Here is a 20,846-nt window from a genome sequence, read left to right as displayed (position 1 = left end):
CCACTTCCTCTCCTACTGCTGGGGTCCCATGGACCACTCTCCTGCATGTCTACACAAAGGAGGCCACCTTCTCCCTCATCACTCCGCCTCCCAACCACTCATCTAAGGTTCCTGTTCTTGTCTACAGGGCAGACTACAGCGCCCTTCACCCTGGTCCTCTGGCCTCTGCAAAGCCACATGCCTGAGGGCAGTGTCAGGGGGTGGGTGTGGGGTGGTGCTCTGGGCTGGGTTGGGGGGGTGGAGGAAGAGGGGCTTAAATGCACGGTGCATGTCTGGTGTCTGTCATGCCACCCTGGACACCTCATGCTTCTGTCTCTCCCCACCCCGCCCTGTTTTACAATCTTTTATAAATGTGCCAAACTGCATGGCCTCTGCCAGGAGTGGTGGTCTTCACTGGCTGGCACTTCTGTGGGCCAAGCTGGAAGCACTGCAGCCTTGGGCCCTGTGCCACTTACTACAGGGGCTGCAGACAAGGTCTGTCCTCCTATGGCACACAGAGAGGCAAGAAAATGAGCTACAGCACTTTTATTGTTTCCCAACACCTCTGGTTCCCATCACCCCACCCAGCCCTGTGTAAGGGCACACGCTTTCCAAGCTGTCCGAGGGCACCTGCCTTGCCTGGTTGGGTCCTGCTAGTCACCTGCAGAGGAATGACACCACGTGGGGCTGGGGGAGAAGAGGCCACCTTTCTCCTCCCTGGCAGAGCCTGGGCACCCACCCAGGAACAGCTGGACCCTCGGCCTGTGCCCCACCCTTTCACAGCCTCTGTTAAGGTTGTCATGGGGGCAGGGAGGTGGGGTCATTGAGGGTGGGGCAGAGCAGGGCATGTACAGAGAATGCAGGAATTTGGGTTAGACTGGCAAGGCATCTCCTACATAGCAGAGGAGGAAATGAGGCTAGCTTGGGAGCCCTCTGTTGATGTTGAACTTGCTTAGAGAGGCAAAAACCGGCCCAGCAGAGAGCAGGAAGGGTGAGGTCAGTACAGCTTTTGGTGGGTAAGTGGGAAAAGAGAGGAACTGGTAAAAAATGGGGTGTTCAGGAGAGCCAAACAGGGTCCAGAGGCAGAAGGGGGGTAAAGAGAAGCCTGACAGAGGAGGGGTAGGAAGCTGGGGACACTGGCTCTGAACCAAGCCGCTCTTGTTAAGGAATCAGGGCTCCCTCCCCTCAGTCCTGGGTGTGATCTATCGCACCCCTCCCCCACTCCCAGATCCAACACACCCCTGCTAAGAACCTTTCCCAAGTCCTGGAAAACCTTTCATAGGGTGTCTCAGTCCAGCAGCTCCAAAGCGTCCCCTCTTGCCTGGCCTGCCGGCCTGGTCGGAAGGCCTGCCCCTCTGACCTCTGCCCAGTGGGCTTTACTCACCCTCTACCAGCAGGCATGTGTTGACACTGTCCTGGCCGGCCTGGCAGCAGTAAGTGCCCTGGTCCTCAGGTCTCACGTCATGGATGACCAGGCTGTGGGTGGGGCCGTGGCTGCGCATCTCATACTTGTCTCCTGGGCACAGCTCGACCCCCTCCCGCAACCAGCACACGTGGCCCCTGGAGCGGGACACGGTCACCTCCAGCACCGCCCGGCGGCCGGCAAGAACAGTCTTCTCGCGAGGGGGGCGGCGACATATCTGGAGAGGCAATGCTGGGAGCGGGTGGCGGGGCGGGCAGGAGCTTAAGTTAATAGAAACACCCATGGCCCCAGGAGGAGACACGCAGCATCCCTCCCCGTGGCCTCCACTCCAGGCATCAGCCCTTCGTGCCACAGTCCATTCCTCTGCATCCCCAACCCACAGTCTCTTCTACCCTAGGAAACGCGTTGCCCTCTGTGATCCGCCCCAAGAGCGCCCTCGAAGAGAGAGGGGAGGCAGCGTTACTGGGACCAGCCGCCAGTCCCTCGGTCCCAGAGCGGAGGTGATGTCCCCTTCCCTGTTGCCCCGCCTCAGTAGCTTACCCTCCACCTCCAGCAGAGCCAAGGACTGGGCGGGTCCCGCCTGGAAGCGGACTTCACCCGCGTCCTCGACTCGCAGCTCGCTCAGCACCAGAATGTGTTTCTTCCCTGGGGGTGATGGGGGGAGCTAGCAAGGCCGGATCCGCCTCTGGGGAGGGTTCAGGGGCGAGGGTGGGGATAGAGAAGGCCCGGGGTGGGTTCGGACTAGGAAGGTGTTCCTTGGGATGCGGAGCGGGAAGCGGAGCAAACCGGACTCAGAGCTAGGGGCGGAGAAAAGTCCTGGAGAGTCGGTTTGTCGGGCGGGGCGGGGCCTATTCGAGCTGGAGGCGGAGCTTATTGTGGTGGGCGGGTCTGTCTAACCTGGGGCGGGGCAGCAGGTCAGAGAGGGTAGAAAGGCGGACAGACCTTCCTGTCGGATGCGGACGCGGCCTTCGGGTTTTAGCGGGCGGCCTCCGAGCTCCCAGCGCCCGGTGGTCTCGGTCTCTGATACCGTACACTCGAACGTGGCGCCGTCGCCTTCGCGGGCGCGCACGGACTGGAGCTCGGAAAGCACCGACACTGTGCGCTCTGGGGAGAGCGGGGCGGGAGGAGGGGTTGAGTGGAGGGGGAGGTGCCCGGACACACCCACGCCACGCCCCCTCCCTGAGTCCCCCCGCCCCCGGGGTCGGCCCTGGGGAAAGAACCGTCAGCGGTCCCAGTGCCCGCCGAGGGGAGCGCCCAGCCACCGCTCCGCCCGGTACACACCGCGCACGGTCAGAAGAACCGGCCTGGCCTGGGCCGTCCCCACCACACAGCTGTAGGTCCCGGCGTCCAAAGAACTGCAGCGCCGCAGCTGGAGAAGGCGGCGCGTCCCAAGGGCCTGGAGCCGGAGCCGGGGGCTGGGGGTGAGCGCGCGCCCGTCCTAGGGGCGGAGTTGCAGAGTCGGGCCGAGCTCACCTGGGGACTGGAAGCCGCGGCTCTGGAGGGCGGCGCCCTCTGTCGTTGCCAAGTAGTCTGGAGGCGAGTTTACTTGTGCCTCGAGTTCCCAAGCTAGGGTCAGGCTTCGCCAAGAGCCTCTTTGAAAGGTGTAACCCTTTAGAGACATTAGGACCCAGAAGGGGCACCACAAGGGGAATGTGCGGGGTAAATCTGGATTCCATTATGGCTCTAGCCCTTTTGTCTGCCTTTGGGCAAGTAAATTCATCTCCTTAGCTTAGTTTCTCCCTAGGCAACAAACACTGGAAAAAAGGCCTACCCCCGAGGTTTTAAAAAGTAAAGGTTTTGAAGACTAAAGGCCTCAATGTAATGTCAATCTTAGTGCAGTGCCAGGCACACTCGGTATTAGTTGTTTCCGTTTTCGTTATTGTGGTTATGCAGACAAGGTTTGCACTTGGGCTGGGCTCTGACCTTCTCCCAGGTAACATCAGCCAAGGCCTGGGAAAGCTCGCACTCGAATGTAGCTGTGTCTCCCTCAGTCACCTCTAGGTCCTGTGGCCCCTGCACAATGGTCACTGGGACCTCTGAGTGGAAAAGGGAGGACAGTACACAGGGATCATGGGTAAGGGCAAAATGACTCAGCTTGCAGGGACAAAGAGGACACATGTGGGCATAAGGGGTCAGTGTCCAACACAAGGTGATGAGTGAAGGCCACTGAGTGGGGGACATGCGGGTGCAGGTGGTTTAAGGGGGATGCTGGTCATTGGGGACACAGCAGAGTGATAGGGTCAATGGGTGAGAGTCACTAGCTGGAAGACACAATTTAAGGTGGTCAGTAGGGGACATGGCTGGGAGATAGAGGGGATTGGAGGAGACTGGAACAGAGGTGTCCATGAATTCACCAACAGACAGGCATGGTTAGTGGGGGAGTCCATGCTTGGCTGGGTTGGACAGCAGCAGACACTGGGCAGTGGAGGACCCTAGAGTAATCTAAGTGTGGTCAGTGGGGAGCACATTGGACTGGAAGCAAAAAATGGGGGCATTCCAGCAAGGTTGCTAGTGGAATCACCCTTAAGTACAGTCAGCAGATCAGAGGAATTGAGTGGCCACAGGCAGAAGGGCCTCAGGAGACAGGTGTGATCAGTGGGGCTATTTTCAGGCAGGCAGACAACAGGGACCACACTGGCATGGCCATTGCTCAAGGTGGGGAGCTCAGCTCACTGGCTGGGGCAGTGGGGCCACACGGGAATGGAAGGGGCAGAGGAGTCACACTGTACAAGGTAGGTCAGTGAGGGCCACACGGGGACAGGCAGGGTTAGTGGAGGCCACACAGGTAGTAAGTAGGATCAGGGGTCACATGCAGGCAATCAGCCGCACCTCTCACAGTGAGTCTGGCAGCACAGCGCAGGGAATCCGCCGTGAAGGAGACACAGCCCGAGTCTGCCAGGCTCAGGCCACTGAGTGCCAGACGGTGAGTGTGGCCCTCCGCGTGAATGTGGCACTTGGGCCCCGGCTGCAGCCTGACTCCACCCCGGGCCCACTCCCCAATCACACCCTCCTGGGACAGCCGCAGCTGGAAGGTGGCGCTGCCCCCCTCGCTGACTGTCACATCTTCCAGAGGCTGCAGGACTCTCAGCTGCCGTGCTGGTGTGGGGAGATGGGGATGGGGAGGACGCCAGCTCCAGCTCTGGGCAGGGGCCACAGAGGCTCACTCACCCCTTGGCTCTACCCACAGTCTCCAGCACCCAATCTGCAGCTCTGGCTACAGACTCAAGAATGGGATGGGGGCAAGAAGGGAGCACAACTGGCTGGACGTGGTGGTGGTGGGGAGCATACTGGGTTTAGGAAAGGAGGACACCAGAATCTGGTGAGGTGTGATTAAGAGGGTTGAGGAATCTAGGTAAGGAATGCTGTGATACTAGAAAGAGCAGGAGATTTGAAGTCAGATCCACTGGGACTGGAACCTAGCTCTTCCGGGTTTGTGTACTGTGTGGTTTCAGGCAAACTGCTTGACTTCTCTGGGCCCCAGTTTCTCCAGTTATACAAGATGAATAACATTGAAACATGTATTTATTGTGATGATTGAATTAGAAGAGAACATTATCACCAACAATAACCATTCACTAAGCTCTGGGTGAGCATTTCTTATGTTATCGAAGTTAATGTTCTTAAAGACCCTAAAGGTAGAGTTCAGCCCCCCTCTTCAGGAGATTTGGCTCAGAGAAATTAAGTAACTTGAGTGAAGTCACACAGCTAATAGAGCTCCAGCTGGGGTTAAGGAATGGAAAGTGCTATTTGTCAGCCACCCCAGGTTCTTAAATGGGCATGTGTGTCCCTGGGGCATGTGACTAAGTTAAACACAAAGAATCTTTTTGAAATATAATATTTATGTGTATAGCAAAGCCACCTTGGGTATATGAAATGGAATGCAAAAGCCATATGGGCTTCTGAGGTAAATAGAAAACATTAGAAAAAAGAAGTTTTGCTTTGGGCAAGCTGCTTCAGTTTGCACCCCTGGACTAGGATGGCCAGGGCCGACTTTCCTCAGCGGCAAGGGGCACTTTGGTGGGGGTCTCAGGGGCTTTAGGACGGCCAGCAGAGGCAGCGTCATGGGGTGGGTGATGCTTTAGGAGAGGACGGGGCACTCACGCCTCACACTGAGCCTGGCCAGGGTGCGATCGTGGTGGCTCTCACAGCCGTAGGTTCCCTGGTCGGCGAGCACGACGCCATGGATGAAGAGGCGGTGGACGTGGCCGTCCTGGGCCAGGGCCAGGCGGGAATCGAGCGGGAGGGGCTCCCCGCCTCGCAGCCAGCGAACGGCCCCCGCCGCGCCCACGCGGCCGGTCTCCACCTCCAGGCACACGTCCTGGCCTTCCTCAGCGCGCACGTCCTGCAGCCGCCGCAGGAACAGCAGCTCCGTCTCTGTGGGGCAGAAGAGGGGCGGCCATGGAGCAGCTGGGGCCGGAGGTTGGGGCCTCGCTGGGTCCCTCCCCAGGCAGGAGCAGCAGGCTGCTGGGGCCAGGGCAGGGGGACACAAACCTCGGACATGCAGCCGGGCACTTGTGACGGTGCTCCCCGCCCGAGCGGTCAATGTCCCCGAGTCCTGGAGCTTGCAGCCTCGCACAGTCAGGGAGTGGCTTGAGCCGCTCCGGGCTATCTCCAGCTGGGGCCCTGGAGTGACGACGGCCCCATTGCGTAGCCAGGTGACTTCTGCATCTGGTGGTGAGACTTCGCACTGGAACGTGGCGTCGTCGCCCTCGTGGACCGTTAATGGCGTCAGTTCAGAGAGAAGCTTCACTGGAGGTGGCTCTGGAGGGCAGTGGGGCAGTGAGCTGGCTGGGTTTTCCCCTCCTCTCCTTTCACCCCTGCATCCCCACTATTTAGCACATCTTTGCTGAGGACCTATTGTGTTGGTCAGGGTTGGCCCAGAGGGCAGGTGTCAGCTCCCTGCCACTCACTCCTTTTAGCCAGGTCCTCTCAATCCCAGCCTGGTGCCTGCCCCCACTCTATAGTAATAATAAATCATCTACCATGGATCGTATTTATAGCATTAACTGTCACAGCAACCCTAGAGGACAAGAACTTCCCCTAGTTGAAGAGCTGGGGCTCAGAGAGGTTGAGCTACTTGGCTCAACACAATGGGGGAGCAGAGGTGGGTTGACTCAAGAGCTGCTGCTCTTGGCCACCAGGGAGCCCTGTGTCCTCTCCAAGTTAACGATCACGCACACACTGGTGGGCGCCAGAGGCCTCGAGGTAGGGTGGGACATGAAAAGGGTCCAAAATAACAGGAAGTGGTCCTTGGGTTGCCAGGGCCAAAGAGCGTGAGGGGTACACTGTTACCTTCCACGCTGACGAGGAAGATGCGGCTGTCCTGGGGTGCGTCGCACAGGTATTCCCCAGCGTCCCCGCTCCGTGCCCCCCGCACCCGCAGCACCTGCCTGGCCCCGGCCTGCTCCAGCTGTACCCGCCCCTGGCTCGCCAGGCGCTCCCCGTCCTTGTACCAACGTGCAGGGCCCCCCGGCCCGGAGAGGTGCACCACCAGCTCCAGGTCCCCGCCTGGGGTGCTTCGAACCCTCGTCTGGGCCGCCTCAGGGGTCACCACCCGCACAGGGGGCTCTGTGGGGTCAGAGCTGGGGGTCACCAGAAAGGAGAGGCTCTAGGGCAGTAAGAAGGGGAGAGGGAGGCATGATGGGAAAGGAGCGACGGGTGGGCATGGGGTGGACGAGGGGTGCTAGCAGAGCAGGAGGCCCATGCGTTTTGGGATGCTTGCTACTCAGGTTTTTTGCCCACGTTCCACTCACCAGCCACCTGGACGGTGAAGCTGAGGCTTGGGGCCTCTGGGGCAGTCCCGGTCTGGCAGATGTAGAGACCTGTATGGGTTAGGTCTGCAGACCGGATGCAGAGGACACGGCGAGGACCCTCGGCTTGGAGCTCTAGGCCCTGGCCCTCCTGCACAGGCCTCCCGTTGTGGCTCCAGAACACAGGGGCACTAGCCCGGGACAGCTCGCAACTCAGCAGCACTGGCTCCCCAGGGGCCACACAGAGTGGGCTGGGGGCTGCCTCCGGAGCAAGGAATTGCACAGGAGGCTCTGCACAAAGAGAGGAGCGGATGAGCTCCCGTCTGCCTCTCCTCCCTGCCCCAGGATGGCTGGGAACACCCACCAGCAAGGCTGACGTTGAAGGTGACGGCCTCATCGCGGGTCTCACACACATACTCCCCGGCATCCTCAGGCTGGGCATGGGGCAGGGTGAGGGTGCGGGCAGGCCCCTCAGCACCCAGCTTCAGGGCATCTGAGGCTTCCACCTCCAGGCCGTCCTTGTACCAGCGCACCTGGGACCCCGCAGGGGCCACCTCACAGCGTAGCTCCACGCGCCCTGGAGCTCCAAACTGCAGATCCAGAGAACGGGCTGCTGGGTGCACGATCCTCTCTGGTGGGGCTGGTGGGTGAGCAGAGGTAGGGGCATGAGGCTCAGCCCAGTGGGCCTCTCCCTGCCTTGCCCACCAGAAAATAAGCCCTCTCCATTTGCAGCACAACCCAGGGGGCACTTGCTGTGTGCCAGACACTGTGCTGAGCACCTGCAGCTCATTCCTTAGCTACTCTGGACCACTGCACTGTATAGATGAGGATCTGAGGTCTCCATAGAGGAAAGTGACTTGTCCAGTGTCCCACAGACAGAAGATGTAGATGGATCCACACCCAGAACCAACCTCAACATACCCCCTCCTTCTTCCCCCCTCACTTCCCTCTCCTTCCCCTACTTTTCCTCTGGTGCATTTAGCACCACCTGTCTGTGTGCCCTCACTAGAATGTAAGATAGGAGGTTTTGTCTCATTGGTTCAACATCTAGAACAGTGCCAAGCACATAGTATTCACTCAGTAAATATTTATTGACTGACTGACTGAATGAATGAATGGTTCTAACTGCTGGGATTCCTTCCACCACACCTGTGGTCCCTGTCTCAACTTGACTTTGGAGAGCAGGACTCTCCCGAGGAGGCTGGGGAGTCCCTAAGATACAAGAATTCAGGATAGTTGAGTGTATCTATCCCTTAATTCCTACTGCCCTGGGTGCCCCAGAATCTGCTCACCTGTGACAGTGACAGTGAAGAAGGCTGAGTCATCTCCAACATCGCACACAAACTCGCCTCCATCCGCAGGCTGGGCAGCGGGCAGCACCAGGCGGCGGTAGCGGCCATCACTCTCCAGAACCAAGGCCTCGCTCTCCTCCACCTCCAGGCCATCCTTGTACCAGCGCACTGGGGCATCCTCTCGAGACAGCTCACACATCAGCACCACACACTCCAAGCTCACGGCGATCAAGGTCACCTCATCCCGAGGGTATATGATCCTCACAGGGGGTTCTGCAAAGGGGGGCAACCACAGGCTGTCGGCCTCTCTGGAGGTATCTGGCAGCATGAAGCCCCCTTGCTCATATGATAATAAGAATAATGAGTAGAATAATAACAACAATAGATCCAGGATCTACTCTTGTAATCTCTGGCACCAGAGAAGTTCCAGAATTCATAAGGATTTGGATTTTAGAAATGGTGCATTTCTCATATACCACCTATCCTCAGCCTCTGCTGGGCGCCTTTCCCCACTACCAACCACATCAACATTTCTGCAATGTAACATGTATTCACCTTCAGTAGGATACATGAAAAGATATATTTATATCTTATAGATGCAAATATATAAATACACTTACTCTAATGGATAATTAAAGAGTATAAATGGATTCACAGCAATTAAAATCAGGATTCACTGAAATGAGTTTGCATACCAAACTTACAGAAAGCCTTTAGTTTTTAAGAGTTTTTAAAAATTTTTTTTTTTTAAATTTTGAATAAGAGGTGGTCGAACTGAAATAGCAAACACTGTTATACTACCTCCTAAGATTCCAGAACAGTCCTTAGCACATTACACTTTAAACCTCACAGCATGAGGTTTCCATTTCCCAGATGAGGAAACTAAGGTGCAGAGTGATAAAGCAATTTTCTTAAACTCATAGCTGGCTACAGGTACTCAAAGGCATAAGGAAGAAGCACCATTTGTTCAAGGGAGGCACACACTCTGCAGGCAGCTATGGGGATTCCACACCTGGGCTTAAAGGAACTAAGTAACACTTTTTGCATTTGTGCATGAGAGTTGCCAACACCTAAGAGTTCTCAGGGTTGCTACGTGCTAATCCTGAGAGCTCATCTCCAAGTGCTGGTGACTCCTCCACTGAAAGGAAGCCATTTCACTATTGGAAGTGACCAGTGCAATGAGCCGAAGCATATCCACACCCTTTAGCGCCCTTGTTCCCTCAGGATCTTCAAGTCGGCGTAAGATTTTAGTGCCTTTCGCCCCCTTGTGGCAGGGGTGGGGAATTGCTAGCTTCCGGGCGTGGTGTGCGCATGGGCAGTCGTACCCAAAGCGCGGACCAGCCCTCGGCCCCCATAGGGACTGCTGGCTGGAGATCAGGCAACCCACCTTCCTACGTGGGCTTGCTTACAGAGACTAGAGGATGCAGGCTGGTTGTCCGGGGCCCATGGAGGCCAGTAGATAGTAGAGGGTGGCCTGTGGGGTGCAGGACGTGATGGGGGCAGTGATTGTAAGGGCAGGGTGCAGTAATGAGACCTGAACAGCCCTGGGACTTGAGCTTGGTGTGCAACTTGATTCACTCTGGCCTGGAGCTGAGGTGGTGTTTGTGTGAATAGCCTGGTGTTTTGTGGGAAGCTCAAGTGCAGGCTGAAATTAGATGGCTGTGGCCATTATATTTGGCCAGGACCGGGGAAAGGAGAGAGTGAAAGTGAATGGACATAGGCTAGAAGGCGTGCACAGGCCTCACTGGCACTAAGGGCTTGGTGTGCCATGCTCAGGTGACTGGGGTGCAGGGAGTAGGGCGCCCTAAGCAGCTCAGCTGGGCTAGGCATGGCTCCTAGGACATGGCCAGGGACAGGGGAACAGGACAGTACCAGCAGTGGGATGGTCTCTCCAGGGCAGCCATCTTCTGTCACCTACAGCTTCCTAAACATCGCCACCCTCCACACATGCACACTGGAATTGGCGCTGTGAGCTGCAGCCCAAAGTCTCCTGCATGGAACCAGTATCACTTCCACAGTTATCCTGTGCTTTTCTTGTCTAATTGTTCTCTGCCCACCCCCATCCCCAGTCAACTCTCCTATCAGTTCTAAAGACCCCGCCTGCTGCCCTTACCAGGCGAGCAGCTTGTAGCCTTGGGATTCCTATGGTGACCCTGGGCTACCTGCTCTCTGACATGTCTGGCTTTCCTGCCAGGCTGTGCATGCCGGGAGATCAGACTGAGTTTTCTAAGAGGTGCTAAATGTTGGAAGCTCAGCCCAGGACTGGCCCTGTGTGTGGAGTGGCAACTTCCTCCAAGGCCCTTCCTGCCTCTCCTCTCTGTTCTCAAGCCCTCTTCCCTCACCGCACTTATCACAAGGTGTCACTGTATGTTTATTTGCGTGTTTATTGGTTTAACACAGGGGTCGCAAATGCAGATGCCCACAAGGGCCAGGAACCTTAGGTCAGGGGCTGAAGCAGTCTGGGGAGAGGCAAAAAGGAATGGCAGGGAGGGTGGGCAGAGGAATGGGGGACCCCGTACTATGGGGCTATTCAGCACCAGCAGATCGTCGCCAAGGGGGGAAGCGGGACCAGAGCCGCCGGGTCTTCGGCCTTTTCAAGAGGACGCATAACTCCGGATTGTTATTTGAACTGTCCTGACTTTGGTAAGACTCTGCAGGCCAAACAAAACACATCTGTGGGCTGCCCAGGGTCCCAGGGACTGCCCGTTTGCGACCCCTGGTTAACAGCTGCCTCCCCAGCTAGACTGGCAGCTCCCCAAGGACAGGGACTGTATCTGTATCACTCACCAATTACTCCTGGCACCTGGCCCAGAGACAGTGCTTAATCAATGAGCTGGTGGAAAACAACTAGTCCTGGCCTTGCACTGGGGAAGGGCCTGTTCACTGGAATGGGGCATCCTGGGCTCTTCCCTACTGGGACCCTGGTGCATGCACCCGTGCCCAGGCCTTCCTCCTCCCATGTGCACGCAAGCAACAGGACATTCAGCCATTTCCCCCACGGGTCAGGACTGTTCTCTGGTCACTCTGGGGAGTTGGGGTGGACCCACACCTGTGACTGTGACAGTGAAGGAGGCCGATTCATCATCAATTTCACACAAGTACTCGCCGGAGTCCTCAAGCTGGACAGCAGGTAGCACCAGGCGGCGGACAGTGTCCTCCTTCTGCAGAAGCAGTGCTGGGCTCTCTACCACCTCCTCACCATCCTTGGTCCAGCGCACCTCGGCCCAGGGCCGACACAGCTCACAGGTCAGCACCACACGCTCCAGGCGCACAGCTGCTACATACACTTTGCCGCTGGGGTACACGATCCATGAGGAGACATCTGGGGAACAGGGACAGCCACCAATGCGCATGAGGGGCTGGGGCTGCTGTGCCTGCTGCCCTCCCTGATCCAAGCCTCTTCCCTATGTCCTGGAAAGTAGACCATGTGTTGAACAAGAAGGACTTTTACCTGTAAGCAGCTAGAGACACATGGTCCCCCAAAGATAGCTATCATGATCAGGGGGACAAAAGTGCAGTCACCAAAGCATTCCAGGCTTTGGTGTACAAACTGTATTCCTGGGTTGGGACAGGGCTGTATGAAGGGTGGAATGGGGGAGAGGAGGGTCGGGCCTCCAGGTAGAGCTGGGGTCACCTGCAGGGCTCTGAGATCTTTTGACCTTCTTGTTCCCGAGACCCCTGGCCCTGCAGTACAGTTACTGTCCCCAAAGATTCCCCTTGGTGGGGTCTCCAGGACAACGGAGAAGGCAGGGCTTTCCTGGTGACAGGTAGCCAGGACCAATGTGATCGTGACAACACACTTCCAGACTATGGCTAGGCCCTGGTGGAGAACAGGAGGGGGTCTGATCAGCAAGATGCAGGAGTATAACAGCTGCTGCTGCTGCTGGTCCCCCACCTGTGATGGTGACAGTGAAGTAGGCACGCTCCTCTCCAGCGACACACTGAAACTCGCCCCCATCAGGGGGCTGGGCAGCGGGCAGCACCAGGCGATGATGGGGCCCCTCATTCTCCAGTACCACGAAGTCACTCTCCTCCACCTCCTGCCCATCCTTGTACCAGCGCACAGGGGCGTCCTCTCGGTCCACCTCACAGGTCAGCATGACACACTCAGAGGTTATGGCATGTACAAACACATGCTCTTGGGGGTCCACGATATGCACTGGGGGATCTGGGGTGGGGAAAAGAGATGGATCACACACACACCCACACATAGGAGATAGGAGTCCAAACTGGTCTCATGGCAGGAGGTACTGTCTCTGCATGCAAAGACATTGAGAAGTGCTTAAAGCTACTGAGTAGGAGTTTCAGGGACAATGATATGGGTCCTTGATAGCATGGCAGGCGAGGCCATGACAAAGATCATATGGCCCTTGAGAGGTCCTTTGGTCCCCAGAGGATCAGAGGTAGCTGGATGGGGACATGGAGGAAAAAAAGCATAGAGTTCACACAGTGGTATCCACATTTGTCTAGGCAGGAGGGAGGTCATTGTCACAAGCCACACTGGCTGAGCTTGCTACTTCCTTCACAATAAAGTCCCCACCAGGGGCAAGAGGAGGAGAGTGGCTTAACTGGTGGGAACTAGCTGCTCCTATGGGTAGTACTATGTTTGATATGGTTGTGTCTTCAAAGTTCCATGTGCAAAAGACTTGGTCCCAGGGTGGCACTTTTGGAGATGCTGTGGACCTATAGGAGGAGGTGCCAAGCAGGAGGTCATTGGGGACATGCCCTTCAAGGGGCTTGTGGAACCCCAGCCTCTTCCTTTCCTTTGCTTTCTGGCCATGAGGTGGGCAGTTGGCCACTGTCACTAGCACTTCTAACTGAGGCTCAAAGTAAGGGGTCCCTGATCTTGGACTGGAACCTCCACCAACATGAACCAAAATAAACCTTGTCTCTTTGTAAGTTAATCAAGTTAATAATTATAATTATTTGTTATAGTGACAAAAGGCTAACAGTAGTGAGTTCCCTGTCATGGGGGCACTCAGGCAGGGGCCACAGGATCTCCTGGCAATGGTGTTGAGAACAGGATTTCCCCTTGGCGGGGAGGATGAGCAGGATGAGTGCTCCCATACTGCCCTCCCCGAGAGCTGGCTTGGTTAACAGAGGACCCCAGGTCCAGCCCTGGATGTTCAGCCTGGACATGTGCATTTATAATAAACCTCCAGGGTGCTCCTGAAGCAGTTGGACCATGGATTGTCTGGTGAGAACCACTGGACCAGGCACACAATGCTTCTGTATGATCTGACCATCTGGAGTAGTAAGCAGAGGCTAGTTTTGGGTGTGGTGTATGGTGTTTGCTGGCTACATATGGGGTAAACCACATCACCTCTTTGAGCCTCAGCCCCTTTATGTGAACTGGAATTGTATTACCCTCATCTAGGTGTGAAAAATTGAACCAAACAGTAAATATTTGAAGTCCTACCATAGCACTAGGCTCAGAGTGAGATGCCCAGTAAATGTTACCTCCCATCTTTTTCCTCTTAATTGCATTTGGTTCTTTTGCCTCATTCAGCAGAGGGTATGCAGGGTCAAGTGTGCTAGAAGGTGATGAGAGAGCAAAGAAGCAAGTGCAGCTGATCTAAAATATGCACCCTGGCCACTAAGCCCTGCTTCTAAGGGAACCCCAAGCAGACAGACTAGGGGAAAGGCTTGCCCTGCCCCAGAATTGGCCTCAGCAGGAGGAGCCCAGGCCAGTAGGTTTCTGACCTTGGACAGTGACACTGAAGAAGGCTGAGACCCCTTCTGTTCTGCATTCAAACTCGCCGCTGTCTTGGACTTCAGCCTCAGGCAGGATTAGACGGTGTCTGCGCCCATCCATCTTCACCACCAGCGACTCGCTCTCCTCCACTTTCTTCCCATCTTTGTACCATGTTGCTGGGAAGTCTACTCTCGAGAGCTCACAGGTCAGCACCACCCGCTCCGAGGTCGTGAAGGTCAGTGACACCTTGTCTTGGGGGCTCAGGATGTGCACTGGGCTCTCTGCATGGGGACAAATAGCCACACCCAGTTTCCTCAGCAAGCTCTGCCTCACATCAGCATCCCTCTCACTGTGCGCATGAACATCTGGGAGGAGAGCTGCCATTTGTGTATTTATTGGGGTTTAAAAATATAAGTTTGAGTTTTTGTGTGGTTATGACTTAAATGGATATGATTTGAATGGGAGACCCAAAGGTTCTTGGCAGCTTGGTGGCACTGGGACTTTACAGAGATAGAGCCTATCGAGAGGAAATTAGGTCGCTGGGAGCATCATCCTTGGAAGAGATCAATGTCGTTCTCACATGACCCCAGTTAGGTCTTGCGAGTGGCTTGTTACAAAGCAAGGCCATCTATTCACTTGTCATCCTCCACACACTGCCATCTCTTTCCACCTTGCTGTCATTTTATGACTCAGTCAAGAGGGCTCTCCCCAGAGACTAAGGAGATGATGCTGCCCAATCTTTCTGCCTTCAATATGGTCAGTGAAACAAAGCTCTTTTCTTTCTAAAGTAGCCAGCATCAGGTTCTATTAGGGCAACAGAAAACCAAATACCAAAGGCTGATATACTCACTCTTTAAAGCAGTGATTTGAGGATTCCTAGAGAGCCTGCCCCAAAGGCAGATTCTAGAAGTCTGAGTTTGCAGGGGCCAGGGAGTCTGCATTATCAACCAGCCCTCCAGGCGATTCTGAGGTGCTGGATCCTGGCTGCTGTTCATTTCTCCCCTGCTCTCGGCTTGCTGGCTGGTAGCTGGCCCTTTTGAGGCCCATACTTAGGCACTGCTCATTTCTTAATTGGTCTAACAAACTCCAGTAATGGTGAGATGGCAAACACTAGAGTGTTCCTTGAATTCTGTCACTCTACTTTAACTGTCCTCCTCAGGGATGCCTCATCCTCTCTCCTTCCCTGTCCCAACAGGTGGCATAGGGGGATTCTAGAGCCAGACTACTTGGGTTCATAATCCAACACCACCATTCAGTAGCTGAACAAGTTATTTAACCTCTCTGTGCTTCAGCTGTCTCACTTATAAAATGGGGATAACAAAAGAGACTATCTCATAGGGCTGTTAAGAGGATAGTGTTAATTAATGTCAAGGGATTAGGACTGGCCCTGGCACATAGGGAGACTGCTATGATGGAGCAGGAAGCAGTCAGGAACTAAAGGTCAGGGTCCATGCCTCCCAAATGATATGACAAAAGTGACAGATTTCTGTAAAGCATAAAACACTCTGGAGAATTGGGATGTGATGCTATAGAGAAAATGAGTGCCCTGTATGTTGCACACAGGTTGAAATTGGCCTATTGGCCTCTGACCTCTCAATATGAACTTCTTAGCCTGTGAGAAAGGGGAACAGTATTTGCTGTATTTGGCCAACAGGACTTCCGTGTCTTCATCCTGTCTGCCCTTTGGGGGGCCCCGCCAGCACCAACCTTGGATGGTGAGGGCAGCTGAGTCCTGTACACCAGGGCAGCTGAAGCCAACCAGGGCCCCACTGTCCTCGTGCTTGACGGCTTGCAGGATGAGTCTGTGCTGCAGACCCTTCTGTTCCATTCGGTACCTCAGGGCCCCAGGCTCCACCTGGCCCTCTGGCTTGTTAACCTTGAGTTCTTCCCCATTAAGGAACCAGGTCCCCTGGATGATGGTGGACAGATCAAGGGAGAAGACAGCATCTTCCCCATCGTATACCTGCACATCCTCCAGACCTGCCACCAGGCGAGCTGTGGGCACTGAGGTAGGACAGAGTATAGCCATCAGAACCGGAAGGGGACAGAGTGAAGAAACCAGAAAGCAGAGGGCTGGGCTGGCAGTCCCTGAGGACAGAGACTGAGGGCTGGGAGAGAGAGAAGGGGTGATGGGAGGACATGACTTGGGGTACAGCCACTAAAAGGCAGGGTCTGGCAGGATGACTCACCAAGGTGAGCAGAACCATGGAACACGACATGGGGACTGCGGCCATGTTCGCTAACTGTGCAGACGCGGAAACGGTAGTCACCCTCCGAAGGCACGCAGTCGCCTGGCACCTCCACGGCTCCAGCTTTCTCAATGCTGAAGCACTGGATCCAGTCTTCAGAGCCCACCTCCTGACGCTCCAGGCGGTAGATAAAGGGGGTCTCAGGAGGTGGCTCAGGAGGCTTCCAGGTCAGTAGGACCGTGTTCTTGTGGCCCTTGAACATCTCAGCCAGCACCGGAGGTCCTGGAGGATTGTGCTTGACACCTGAGACAAGGGCAGGATTTGCACTCAATCTTGCTCAAGCCTCCCACAGCCCTCCGTCTTTGAATATACTTTGCTGACCCCGGCTCTGGCGTCTGGTCACCCTCCCACCCTGGCCTTCCTGGGCAGAGGCCTTCATGTCCTCACATTTGACTCTGAGCAGAGTGGTGGTGCAGGAGTTGCCTAGGCTGAAGGTGACCTCGCCAGCTTCTTCTCGGGTGACCCCTGGAAGGACCAGGGCGTGCATGTGACCAGAACTGCTCTGGCAGGTGGCTGGCAGCTCCTCCCCGTCACGGCTCCAGCGCCCCTCAACCCCGGCCTCTCGCGTCTCCACCAGCAGCACGGCGTTCTCTCCCTCCAGCACATCAAGCTTCCGGGGCAGCCTCTTCAGTATGGGCCCTGAGATGTGCACGGCAAGCCATCAGCCCAGGGCTAGGTACCTGCCGGCCATAGCCTCAGCCTCAGCCTCTTCCCACTGGTCAGCTGACCTTTGACTGTGACATTGGCCACTGTGCGCACCCGGCCTCTCATCTCGCACAGGTAGACACCATCATCATCTGCCTTCAGCCTGTGGATGATGAGGCGCCTGACGGTGCCCTCTTCAATCTGTTCATACTTGCGGCAGGGCAGCAGCCGCTGGTCCTCTCGGAACCAGGCTGTGGGAATGCGGGAGTTGGGCACTTTACACTCCAGCACCGCAATCCCATGCTCCCGGCCCTCCACATCCTGCAGGGGCCTCGTGAAGCGGAGGCGGGGCTCTGCGGAGAGGGGAGAGACAAGAGAAGGCTCTGGAGAGAGGCCAGCCCAGGAAGAGGGCTCCTGAACATACATGAGATCTCGTTCTTTGCTCTTTCCCCAGAGACAGCAGGCACATGGAATCATAAAATCATAAATTATAAGAAGGGAAGTCAAATGACGGCCTTCTCATCTGACCCTGACACTTGCTAGCCACATCACCTTGAGCAAGACCTGTGCCTCAGTTCCCTTACTTGTAAAATGAGAAAAGTAAGGGGAGAAGTTAGATCTCAGGTCAGTGATTTTCAAACTGGTCCCTTAGGCTTCCCAGAGGCACCTCACAAATTCTGCCAGGGTCCGAGTCGAATTTCATTATTAAGGTATTCTAACCATTTTCAAAAATATAGTAAAAAGAAAGAAAGAAAAGTTAGGAAAGAGAAAAGATAAAAAGGCATATGATGCTGGAAAATACCAGCGGGTTAACTTGGGTTGCTGGAGAAGCTGGTTTTTATGGCACTCTGGGAAGTTCCTCTTGCTTTCCCTCTGGGCTTTTCTTTCTTGATGAAATTCCAATTCAGCACTGGCCTGGCAAGTTCGTGCACATAAAGCTGTACCAGTGAGGCCACTGCTACAGCCCAGGTGCCACACGCTTGAGTGAGTGCCAGGCAGGGCTTGGAAGAATTTGTCAACATTTTTTTTTCCCAGAAGAAAGTTGAGTAATAACCAGTGAAGGTATAACCCCTCATGTTGTGATGAAATCCTATTATAGAGAACTTTAACTTCCAGTGTGAGCGTGGGGTGTGTTTTTGTTTTGTATGAATTTTCTGTTTGTGAATAAGGTAAGCATTTATTAGATATTATTGGTGATTCAAGTTTGAAAAACAAATTTTCTCTCTTTCACCTTCCTCTTTTTTCAAACTTAAAAAAGCAGTTTAATGAAAGAATAGCCAAAAATTATGGGATATTTTTCCTCTCCTGTGAATGAATAGTTTCTCTACTTGATGTCAGCATTAGGGCCTTCCCCACAGGTTCAGAGACTAGACCCACTTTGCATCCAGCCTCCACTCCAAATGTGTGCACTTATTACTGCAGTCCCTTGTTCTCACTGATTAACCTTGTAAGTTTAGACCTAGCTTTATTCGTTTAGACAGATAAAAATGCTCCTTATATCTGTCTTACATATTGGAGTTACAAATGGGAATCCAGTTGAGGAAGGGCTAAGATAGCAAAGGTTGGAAACCACTGGAGAAGAGATCTAGGGTTCTTGCGGTTTGTACATCAACCATTTCTTAGTGCCTTGGAATGGGCTAAGAAATTCTCGAGTGTCTTGGAAACCTACTAAATCAAATCTCTGAGGGGTGAGAGGCAGTCAGTTAGGAAACTGGTATTTAATGTTTCCGCCTGTCGCCCAGACTTCGGCAGGCACCGAGGGGAGCACGAGTAAGGAGGACCTCAGAGGGCGATGGAGGCCCCTCCCTAGCCCCAGAACGCTCAGAGGGCGCTACCTTTGACGTGCAGCTGCACAGCGCTGAGCGTTTGGCCAGCAGAGTTCCGCGCCGCGCAGACATAGAGCCCGCGGTCCTTGGCCTGGCAGTAGAGCACCTTGAGCACAAAGCCGCCATCGCGATCGCGGTACATGAGGCGGCGGCGGTCAGGAAGCAGGGGGCGGCCCTCCCAGTGCCATTCTATCTCGGGCTCAGGCTTGCCCATCACGTAGCAGCGGAACTTGGCGTGCTTGCCCTCGTTCACCCAGAAGGTCTTGGGCGCGCACTTGAGAGGCTCCACCACCGGAGCGGGGGCCTCCTCGGGGTCCTCCGGCGGGCTCTCGGGGGGCTGGTGCACCTGGAGCAGTGCGCCGGCCTGCGCGTGGCCGTGCGCGTTGCGGGCGTGGCACACGTAGACGCCCGAGTCTGGCAGACGGGCCGCCAGGATGCGCAGTGCCAGGCTCGTGCCCGGGCCACCCGCGGCGCGGCCGGGCTCCAGCACGAAGTGACTGCTGTCCCACACCTCGTCCAGGGCCATCCCATCCTTCTCCCAGTACAGCGTGGGTTCGGGGAGGCCCCCCACCTGGCACGTCAGCACCACCTCCTCCCCCCGCAGCACCCACTGGGACCGGGGTCCCGTCAGGAACACCGGGGCGCCCTCCCCGGTTCCCGGAAGCGGCAGCGGGTGCTCGGCGGGTTGGGGCTCGGGCTCGGGGGCCGGCGGCTCCAGCACGGTGACCGCGGCCGCCGCGTAGGCCTCTCCGGCCGCGTTACGAGCACGGCACACGTAGACCCCGGCGTCGGTGGGCAGCGCGCCGCTCAGCAGCAGGCCGTGCTCGGCGCCGTCCGCCGGGAAGCTCAGGCGCTCCGAGGCCGCCAACTGCTGCCCGCCTTTCTCCCACACGACAGTGGGCGGCGGCTCCCCCAGGACCACGCACTTGAGCTCGGCCTCCGCGCCACTTACCACCCGCACGGGCCGCGGGAAGCGCAGGAAGCACGGGGGACTCCCCTGATCCCCTGATCCTGCCTTCATCGCGGTAGCTGCGGATGGCCCGCCGCGGCGCGGGGGAAGGGCGGTCGGCGGTGGCGCCGAGGCCGGGAGAGCAGCGCGAGTCCCGAAGGCTGGAGCGTTGGGGACCCGCGGAGCTCGCCCCAGTCCACCCCTTCCCGGCTCGCCTCCTTACCCTCGGCCTGGAGCAGCAGCTCTGGCGCGCGGCGGAGACTCCCCGGCCCGCAGCCCAGAGCTTAGGGGGCAGTCCTTCCTGTTTGCCTTTCCTGCGAGGGGCCCCGCAGCCTCCTCTGCCCGCGGCCTGGCTTCCTGCTCTCTTCCCAGCCCCCTCCCACAGCCTGGGCCTCTTTCCCCTCCTCCCTCCCACCTCCAGCCGCCAGGTCCCCAACTGCCCGCCAGGCTTGGGCCTGAGTGGCAGAGGCGCCTGCAGCTGCCAATCCCAAAAATATTCTCTGATGACACAGCTGGGGGACAAGGGCCCAGACTGGCTCCTCCAGGCTAAGTATGGAGCAGGCTGGACCACCTGCCCCCTGCCCAAGCCCCAGTTCTAGTTGCAGCCCAACCCTTCGCTTAGGCTAGCCCAGCAGTTGCTTGGTTGAAGGGCTCTCAGAGGGGCTAAGGAAGCTGATGCATTCTTTCTGACAAAAGACACTTTCAGAAACTGGCCAAACCCAGCTCTCAGGCTGCTTCTGTCCCACCTGAGGTCACCTCTGTGCTGGGTGCTGAGATGTGAGACAGTGTGTGTGTGTGTGTGTGTGTGTGTAGGGGGAAGAGGTTGTATGTTTGTATGTGTGGGTCAGGTCACTCCGGGTGAACATCCTCCCCAGCCCCCTCTCCACATTCTTGGCCCCAGTGGGAGATAAGGCTCAGGGCCACAGACCTCTGCGTCAGAGATAGGAGGTCTCAATGCCATGGGCAGGGGTGACTTGGACTACAGGGCGTGGGAAGGGCTGGGGAAGAGGGGTGAGAAGGATAGAAGAGGGCAGGTGG

General features: G+C 56.3%; 1 protein-coding gene across 3 annotated transcripts; it reads right to left on the bottom strand.

The window, feature by feature from the left end:
* Positions 1–510: 510 nt before the first annotated feature.
* On the bottom strand, positions 511–20,192 carry Obsl1 (obscurin like cytoskeletal adaptor 1). Of its 3 annotated transcripts, XM_076865739.2 has the most exons (21): positions 18,869–20,192; positions 17,117–17,386; positions 16,776–17,027; positions 16,329–16,631; positions 15,847–16,143; positions 14,148–14,420; positions 12,340–12,612; positions 11,494–11,766; positions 8,445–8,717; positions 7,517–7,792; positions 7,156–7,443; positions 6,695–6,970; positions 5,894–6,163; positions 5,504–5,776; positions 4,232–4,498; positions 3,326–3,438; positions 2,684–2,840; positions 2,345–2,506; positions 1,943–2,047; positions 1,364–1,633; positions 511–640 (listed from the first exon to the last, which is right to left on the bottom strand). In XM_076865739.2, the coding sequence occupies exons 1-21, from the start codon at positions 19,878–19,880 to the stop codon at positions 633–635; spliced, it is 5,691 nt and encodes a 1,896-aa protein (XP_076721854.2). In that variant the 5' UTR covers positions 19,881–20,192; the 3' UTR covers positions 511–632. The 3 variants fall into 3 exon arrangements, with proteins under 3 accessions (XP_076721854.2, XP_076721855.2, XP_076721856.2); XM_076865740.2 differs by lacking the exons at positions 511–640; positions 6,695–6,970 and having other exon boundaries at positions 1,356–1,633; positions 18,869–20,190; XM_076865741.2 differs by lacking the exons at positions 511–640; positions 1,364–1,633; positions 1,943–2,047; ... (8 more) ...; positions 7,517–7,792; positions 8,445–8,717 and adding an exon at positions 10,840–11,095 and having other exon boundaries at positions 18,869–20,185.
* Positions 20,193–20,846: the final 654 nt, after the last annotated feature.

This window comes from Callospermophilus lateralis, chromosome 9 (genome assembly GCF_048772815.1).
Source record: "Callospermophilus lateralis isolate mCalLat2 chromosome 9, mCalLat2.hap1, whole genome shotgun sequence".
Taxonomy (NCBI): domain Eukaryota; kingdom Metazoa; phylum Chordata; class Mammalia; order Rodentia; family Sciuridae; genus Callospermophilus; species Callospermophilus lateralis.
This window is presented reverse-complemented; position numbering and strand designations above follow the sequence as displayed.